The sequence below is a fragment of the Ceratotherium simum genome, chromosome 33 (assembly GCF_057802395.1).
Source record: "Ceratotherium simum simum isolate JZ-2026a chromosome 33, ASM5780239v1, whole genome shotgun sequence".
Lineage (NCBI taxonomy): Eukaryota > Metazoa > Chordata > Mammalia > Perissodactyla > Rhinocerotidae > Ceratotherium > Ceratotherium simum.
The window spans coordinates 2,146,090-2,155,013 of NC_141932.1; the positions used below are offsets into that span (position 1 = coordinate 2,146,090).

The window sequence follows — 8,924 nt, forward strand, 5'->3', positions numbered from 1 at the left end:
ACATAACTGAAATCTAGACAAAATTAGGCTCACAAAGCCCTGAATTTTCACTCAAGCTTTTGTCAGCAATGGAAATTAATATCAAAACTGGACTGAGAACTGTTCTGTCAACCTGCTGTTCCATTTGAGGGACACAAAGTTGGAAGCCCCCACAAACACTGTTTACCTCATCAGTCTGGCAGGTACCTAGTTGTTTTCAAACCACTCCAAACAGTAAAAAAAACCTCCAAGATTAAAGGCGGCTTAAATAATGTCTTTATTATCACACAAATTAAAGCGACATGAGACAAGCAGTTCTCCAGGTTGGGTGACTTGGAGGCTAGAAAAATCTGTCACAAGTATCACGAGACCAAAAATGTCCATGAAGAAAGTAAACTTTTTCTGCTACCAAAACACAGCTCAGGCCCTCCTGGCTAAAAAAGCGTCACGTCAACACCTTTACCAGTCAGTGAGGAGGGAATGAGGATCCCCATTTAACTCACGTTCCTTATAATTCCCTCCAGGGATTGGACAGAGAGTACAAAGTTCTGGCTTTCCTGAGGATATTAAGGTAACTTAAGCTGGTAGAGTTGAGATGGTTTCAGCCACAGGCACTGACACTGACGAATCTGGCAAGGAACTCGAGCCGGTCTGAAAGTGCAACACAGGCCCTGAAAGCTTCCCTTGTACCTAGCATTCATAAGGCATGTCCCTAGTGTTAATGTTCAGATATATGATGTTCAACATCTGATTGATGTCTCTCTCTCAAAGGTTAATCACAGAGCTCCTCTACCTATGAGTCCTGTTGTGTTGAAAGCACTCCTAAAGCCTTCCTGCAGTGTGAACTTTCTGGTGCCGAATGAGGTGGGAGCTTAGGCTATAGGCTTTCCCACATTCATTGCACTCATAAGGCCTTTCTCCAGTGTGAACTTTTTGGTGCCGAACAAGGTGGGAGGTCCTGATGAAATCTTTCCCACATTTGCTGCACACAAAAGGCCTTTCCCCCGTGTGAACTCTCTGGTGTGCAATAAAGTCAGAGCTTCGACTAAAGAATTTCCCACATTCAATGCACTCAAAAGGCCTTGCCTCAGTGTGAATTCTCTGGTGTTTAATGAGAGTGTATTTGTGGCCAAAGGATTTCCCACAATCACTACAAACATAAGGATTTTCTCCAGTATGGATACTCTCATGCTGAACAAGTGTGGATTTGTGTCTGAAGACTTTCCCACAATCGTTGCACTTATAAGGCCTTGCTCCATTGTGAACTCTCTGGTGTACAATTAGGTTGGAGTGATGGCTGAAGTATTTTCCACATTCGCCACACTTATAAGGCATTTCTCCAGTGTGAATTCTTTTATGCTGAGTGAGGTTGTCTTTGCGACTAAAGGCTTTCCCACACTCACTGCACTCATAAGGCCTTTCTCCAGTATGGATTCTCTGGTGCTGGACAAGTGTGGCTTTTCGACTAAAAGCTTTCCCACATTCACTGCACTCGTAAGGCTTTTCTCCAGTATGGATTCGCTGATGCTGGACAAGTGTGTCTTTGCGGTTGAAGGCCTTCCCACATTCACTGCATTTGTAATGCATCTGTCCAATGTGAAAGGCCTCTCCACTCTCAGTGCTCCTTTTCTTCCTCTTGCTGTGGGTAACCTTTTGCTGGTGACTGCCCAAGGTGGCCTGGAACTTCTTCTGTTCCTCCTCACATGTAAACGGCTTCTCTGACAAGTGAGGTTCTTCACAAACTCTACAGTTTTTCACAAATGAGGTCTTGCCTTTGTCTCTTAAGGGTTTCTCTACATTGTACTGTTTCTGGTGCTGGTCAAAGTTTGCACTGAACCACAACTGTCTTCCACATGCCCCACATGTATAAGGTTTCAGTCCATGGTATGTTTCCTGGTGTTCATCCAGGTGCAAAATATCTTTCAAGATGGGGGCACATATGTCACAAGGGTGAGCCATCTGGGTTGATGAACCTGCCCTGGAAGTACTAACATGTGACAGTCCTACAGAAATGCTCTGCACAGAAGGTGCCTCTTCATCCTCCACTCCACTCGAACAATCTAAAGGCAAAAAATGCTGTTGAAGTGCATGTTGATTTTGGTAGAAAGGGGCCACCCTGTCACAAGTGTCTGTCTAGCATACCCAGGACTGAGTCCACGGGGTTGTTGGCAGGATGACAGACTTGGCATTAGGTTAAAGAAAGAACGGCTGTGTAGTACTGGGTTCTAAGAATCACAGAATGGGGAAGGCCTCACAAGGAATAAAGACACAAGGATGGAGCGTAGTTCACAAAGAAGAAGCAGGCAGGATCTCCAACTTACTCCTCTGCAAATAACTTTTAGAAAGGTGTTGGCTATTGGCGATAGGTGAGTACTATACAGAAATGTAAATCCACACCCAGGAAATTTCCAATTTAAAATGAGTAACTAGTATTCAAAAACTAGGGAAATGTGTACATCTCATGACACATTAGCATTGTCCAATTAGGAGAGCACTGCAGAGGGAGCAGTAGAGGGCACTGGTGAGTGAGCGTGAACAGCCCTGCATCATAGGTCAGAATAAAAATGACAAGTGTGTAAGTGTCCAGAATGGGGAGGAAAAGATACAAATAAAGTATGGCTTATAGCCTGGGCACCAAACAGTAATAGGTACAGCACAGGTTTCTGGTGCTATCTGAACCTAGCCCTGAAGTCACACCCTCCCTTAGCCCCCACTCACCAAGGCCCGTCCAAGCCTCTCCTGCTGTGGCTAGAGTCATGACCTCTCAGTCAGGCATTCAGTGTTCTTTCCCCTGCTACAGTTCAGCAATCACAGAGAGTCTGTAAGATACAAGTCATAGAGAAAAGACAGGGCAAATGAGTGGGAAAGCACTGACCCAGAGCAGCCTACCCATGAGAGAGTAAAAGAAAACTAAATATTATAAAACAAACATCAGAAATGTCTTGCTGGAACAGCCCAGTGGGCCTTATAAGCAGTGATCATGACTGGAACTCATGACACAGATAGGCCCAAGGAAATGTCACTTGAAGGAGGCAGAATCTGGAGCACAGAGATATCGTGAATGTGGACAGAACCACCCACCTAGGGAGAAGCCAAGCACAGTAGTATCCATGGGGATCACCACAAGACTCCAGACCCTCAAACCATTCCTGGCAAGGATTTAGGGCAGCAGAACTTGGGAAACATAGGTAGTGGAGGAGGCAGTACACACAGCTGAGCCCTGGCACCAAGAGGACCTATGTGAGGGAGTGAGGACAAATAGCAGTGTCTATGGTCCAGCTATGGGAAGGAAATGGCAACTTCTGGGAGAAAAAAGTAAGAACAGAGCACAGCCCAGAAAACTGGGATATGTGGGGCCTTACCCAGAAAGACTGTAAGTGCAAAGCACAGAAAGCACTGCATTGATTGACATGAGAACCTCTGAGCCTTATCAAGTAGCCCCCACTCCTCCCAGGGGAAATACACAAACATATCCTCAAAAGTCACATGACTGCATAAAATGGACAACTGAGCACAGGGTCAGCCACCTTCCCCAGGACTCCTGGTCTATCCACCACACATTCACTTTCCTCCTCAGCTCTGTAACTCAGACAAGATACCAGGGACTTGTGTGATTGGTGCCTGCTCTTTCCTCATTTCTCGTTAATCACTTTGTCCAGCCTAGAACAGGCAGGGGGACAAACGTTGTCTAGCCTGGGCCTGGCATGCAGGGCCCAACTGTTCTCCTGCCAGCTAGATCCCCTGGGGTCCAGAGATCATGCCTCTCATACACAAATTTGACTTTAGCAGTGTCCCTAAAGCTCTCAGTACCAGAGCCCTCAGGCAGTGAATTCAGATCCATCCCTGTACACATCACTCTTTAGACCACACCTCCTTCATTATCTATGGACACCAACAACGTAGGTACCTCACACGTGCAAATCTGCATACAGCATCCAGAGAAAGCTTAATTAACACATCCAGGATCACATTCAGCCCCAGTCAAGGACCCTACAGCCATGGGGTATCTCTGAACCTGGCTTTTAAATCCTCCCCTCCTGGCCTTATTCCTTGAGTCAACTTTGGCAATCCAGAACCAAATGCAGATATCAGATAAACCCAGCCCTTTTCCACTTTGCTGTTGCATGCTGAGATTGCTAAATTCTCATCAGTCACAGGCTTAACACTTAACACTAACTCTCATTCAAAGCCCACACCCACTGGCCTTCTACTCCAAGCACAGAAACAGCTGACAGCTGACTCCCTTTGCCCGTCAGTTAATCTACTAGCTTCACCAAAACTCCCCAGTCCCACCAAAGATCACCACAAAAGCCTGGGAAGCACAGAGAGAGGGGAATAAACTTTGGCCTCATTTTCATCTCATCTTTATTACTGCTACCCCCCCAGCACCCATCTCATGTCCACTCTCTCCCAGGAAGACTTCACCACCTGCCAGATCCTATTCTCCCACCACCATGGACACTAACCTCCCTTTTGTCTCTTAGGTGACTCCTACTCCCACTCACTCCACTGGGCCCACACCCTTTCCAGAACCCTAATGGCACTGCCACCATGACATAAAGGTTTTCTCTCTAAATCTGATACACAGCTATACCCTATCCATACACTGGCTGCACCTTGCAAATGTCTCCAACTTAAATCCTTCCTCTGAACTCCAAACCTGTGTGTCCAGCTGTCCACTTGATACCTCCACTCAGATATCTCTGGAACATCACAGATTCACCATAGTAAAATCTAACTTCTGATATCACCTCTGAAAGTTACTCTCACCAACTTCACCATCTCAACTGAGGATTTTTCTATCCTTACACCTTCTCAGGCCAAATACTGTGGGGTCATCCCTGACTCCTCTCCTTTTTTCTCTTATCCCCCACATCAGAAAACCTGCTTGGTTCTACTCAAGAAAAAAAAAAAAAAAAGAGATCCAGAATCCAAACACTTGACTCTCACCGTGATAGCCACCACTCTCCTCCAGCCATCATCAACACACCTCTTTCCTCACCCCCATAGTCTTTTCTTCACTGTGCAGTCAGATGAAAGCCTGTTAAGACTAGAGTCAGTTCACTCCTTCCTCTGCTTCAAACCTCCCAAGGCTCCCACCACTCTTGAGAATAAGAAGCCCAGCTCCACAGGCTGCCATTCGAGCTGAATCCTCTCCCCTGCTCTCTGATCACACTAGACATAATGCAGACCTGAGGTTCCCTGAACACTCCCGGTTCAGCCTCAAGTAATGCGTCTGCATATGCTGATTCCTGTGCCTGGGACACTGTTCTACATTCATCCCATTGCCTACTAGAAATGAAAGCCCTTCCATATAATTCCAGCATAGAATTCAGAGCACAAGACTTTTGGTGACATCAGGATCCCCAAACCCAATGGCAGGTAGAAGAGTAGATGAAGATTCCCAAGACACCACCATGTGTCATACTGGGTTGCCAAGATCACTCGGAGGTGGAGGTGGGTTGAATGGGGAGCTGCATACTCTGCACTCACTTATGCAGGGATCATAAATGCCTCTGCTGCCACAGCAACCTGGTGGAAAGAGGGAGATGTGAGTGGCAAGTTACCACGGTGGGATCTCATAGACTGAACTGTTCCCCAACCCCTTTGGTGAGGATGATTTCAGGTTGTCTAACCTCAGATACTCAGACCTTAGTGCTGCCTCCTATCAGCTGTGTGACCATGAACAAAGAATTGGGTCTCAGTACCCTCATCTGTGAAGTGGGGATAATAAGGGTACCCACCTCACAGGGCTGTTATTTGTATCAGACATGTTGATACATGTCAAGCACCTTTGTATTATCTTTTACTGTCTACAAGCTGAACGCTATTGCAAGTGTTGTTGGTGCAAATGAAGTGACAGATTTTTGAAATTCTAGATTTGTTTTTAAGCTTTTAAGAAAACGTGATATTTAAGACTTCCCATTGTAATCAAATACTTAGAGAAAAGCACTTCAATTTATTAAGCATTGGTATAAATTTATCATGTTTATGTATTTTTAATTTTTAACTGTCTGCTTATGTATACTTGCCAGGTGTACACTAGGGCTTTCACCAAACCAGCCTACCTGGTATGTACTCCTCTGAAAATGAGCCTGCTGGTGACCCTTCATTAGAGACATTCATCGTCTCTTCTGACCTGAGGAATTGGGGAACTGATGTACCAGTGCACTGGATTGGGCTGGGGCTGCTCTACTAACCTGGCTGACTTTCCCTCTGCTCCACGGGCACTGCCTATGGGGGCATGCTGAGTCCACAGGGTGGCAAATCTATAGCACCTCACACCTTGCTCTCCATTTCAGGCCAGGCTCCTAATACCCTACAGCCCTCTCCTCCTGCTGACACCAGCCAGAACCCTTTCAGATGCCAGGACCCCCTCCTTTCTGGAGGTAATCTCAGGAATATCCACCTCTTCCGTGCCCTCCATTCTCTCACCTCAGGGACCATATAAGATAACATCCTTAGCATTCTTCCCCTAAATCTGATCTCCAGGTTTTGACCTGAGCCTCATCTATCAGAGTTCTCCAGCACAGCTCGCTCCACAGAACTCCAGACCTGCATGTCCAGACGCCCGTGAGACACCTCAGATTTACCACGTCCAAAAGCCAACTCCTGATCCCCCTTGAAAGATGCTCCCTGCTCCAACTTACCCATTTCCACCCTTTCAGATGTTGGGGGGGGGGGGAACTTGGGTAGCTCTTCACTCTCTACTTTCACTTATACCCCATGCAGCAAGAAATCCTGCTCGTTTTATCTTTAAAATCTCTCCAAAATTTAATGATTTCTCTAGCCCCACTCCCTCCTGCCACTGCTCTGGTACAGCCACCACAACAGCCCAGGAGTTTGTGGCCTCTTCACCGGGTCACTGCCTCCATCCTCACCATCACATCACCCTAGTCTGTTTTCCCCTGAGCGAACGTTGGGATACTTTTAAAACCCTTAATCAGGGCCGCCCAGTGGCTTAGCGGTTAAATGCGCGCACTCCGCTGCAGGCGGCCCGGGTTCGGATCCTGGGCGCGCACAGCCGCACCACTTCTCCGGCCATGCTGAGGCGCGTCCCACATACAGCAACTAGAAGGATGTGCAGCTATGACATACAACTATGTACTACGGCTTTGAGGAGAAATAAATAAATAAAATCTTAAAACCCTTAATCAGATCACGTCCCTCCACGGCTCCCAGCGCCCTCACAATAAAGGTACTCGCCTCACTCGGCCATTCCAGACATGACTACTACTCACACTCTCCGCTCCCTGCAGATAGGAAGACCCCCGTTTCCCGAAAGCTCCCGGCTCAGTCGCACCTCCAAGCCTTTGCTCGTACGAGTCGCTCGGCCGGGAACACTCCTCCAAGTCTCATCACACTGGATGTTAGAAATGGGGGCTCCACCCACAAACGACCTGGAGCCCGGCCCGCAATGACCTCAACAGGCACTCCTCATTCGGGGCCTCATGATTCGGAGGTGTGGGTCGGGGACGCGCCAAGATTCGGTGAACGCAGCACCCACCTACGCCAGGTCCATCACCGCGGCCACAGCCATGACAGTCCGCACCACACGGAGCTGTAAGGAGTCCCTGGTCGGGACCCGGGCACCGCCGTCGCTCGGCCGTGGCGGCGGAGTCTTCGCGGGCGTTGCCACTGCCCAGCCTCTTTGCAGCGGGGCAGGGTCTCTTCCCGCGCCTTCCTGCTTCACTCACCTCTGAACCGAACCAGAGGCCCCCGATTTCTCCTAGGATAGTCCCAACAGCCGACAAAATGTCCGCCGCGAGGAAGATACCGGAAGTCCCGCCCAGACGTCTTCCGCACGTACGGAAACTCCCTTAACAGAGCCGCCACTGCGCGGCGCAGAAGTTTCTGGGTAATGTAGTTCTCCTGAGCAATCGGCCTGACCGAGGCGCTGACAACCTCCCTGCCCCGGCCAAGGCCATGTGGCACCGCAAGGGGCGCTGGGAAATGGTGCCTCGAGGTTATGAGGACGGGGCGGGGCTTCACCCTCTTAAAGAGCCCGCACCCAGATTCTGTGCAGTGTAGTCTGCAGGTGTTGCAGAAACGTTTAGGAACATTGTTTCAGATATTCCGCAAAGCTGCAAAACCAAATGGACACACCACACCAAATATCACTTTGAGTCCACTCATATTTCCTTGTTGTTTTTAAAATACGTATAGACAGAGCTTTAAGTCAGTTCTGTGCCCTTCAGTTGGGTCAGGTGTAAGAGAGAATTGTCTCCAGACAAAGGCATGGAGTGGAAGGAGGAGGAGTGATGACGGGTGCCCTGAAGCAAGCGGGCGAACTGGAGCTCTTCCTCTGGTTTACTCAGACACTACTACTGACAGGGCAAGGGGAGGAAGGCGAGGAGAGGTTATTGGGCTACTTTGAAATAGGAGGTCAAGGAAGGTGTCTTGCCTACCTGTTATGTAAGCAAATTTTTATATTTTCCAGTCTGCGTGGAAGCCACTCTGGTTTGAACCTGATTTGGCCTGAATTTTGTTTTAACCAGAGCAGCCTGATTTATGGCCTACCAAACATACATTGTACATCTGCTTTAAATGTTACCCTAAAGTAAAGAATGTACTCTTTGAAGATAAAACATTTATGCCTCCCTTCCCTTGATGCCAACACTCTTTAAAGTTAAGACTGAATGCCTCCTTTCCCACAGCACCAAAGCCATGTTGACTCCCTGTGTACACTGTGTGGGCTAATCTGTGAGAAAATATCTCCCTGAACCGTTGAAAGAATTTCCCCCACATCCCCATCATGCTTGATGTATGTCTCTTTGTTTGAAAATGGTATATAACTGTGCTGAAAAGCACTCTTCTCCAGAGTGCTTTGCATTCCCGGGCTATAGTCCTCAGTTTGGGTCAAATAAAACTCTCTACTATAGAATGATTATTGATTATTTACATCAACACTTGTACAGTCACTGATGGTGTCCATCCCAGGGAGC

The 8,924-nt window shown here is 47.8% G+C and overlaps 1 protein-coding gene across 3 annotated transcripts; it reads right to left on the minus strand.

Moving 5' to 3' along the window:
- Nucleotides 1-232: 232 nt before the first annotated feature.
- Nucleotides 233-7,798, minus strand: ZNF134 (zinc finger protein 134). Of its 3 annotated transcripts, XM_087420989.1 has the most exons (4): nt 7,487-7,798; nt 5,473-5,511; nt 2,698-2,798; nt 233-2,039 (listed from the first exon to the last, which is right to left on the minus strand). In XM_087420989.1, exons 3-4 carry the CDS (start codon nt 2,735-2,737, stop codon nt 802-804), a joined length of 1,278 nt encoding a protein of 425 aa, XP_087277115.1. In that variant the 5' UTR covers nt 2,738-2,798; nt 5,473-5,511; nt 7,487-7,798; the 3' UTR covers nt 233-801. The 3 variants fall into 3 exon arrangements, with proteins under 3 accessions (XP_087277115.1, XP_087277116.1, XP_014649888.1); XM_087420990.1 differs by lacking the exon at nt 5,473-5,511 and having other exon boundaries at nt 7,677-7,798; XM_014794402.2 differs by lacking the exon at nt 5,473-5,511 and having other exon boundaries at nt 7,487-7,797.
- Nucleotides 7,799-8,924: the final 1,126 nt, after the last annotated feature.

What these genes read in the sequence shown, in the direction of transcription:
- ZNF134 (XM_087420990.1), bottom strand. Translation starts at nt 2,737, where the DNA reads ATGACTCTAGCCACAGCAGGAGAGGCTTGGACGGGCCTTG. An exon ending in AGAGGCTTGGACGGGCCTTG is followed by an intron (nt 2,040 to 2,697) that starts GTGAGTGGGGGC and finishes TTTTGCCTTTAG; the next exon opens with ATTGTTCGAGTGGAGTGGAG.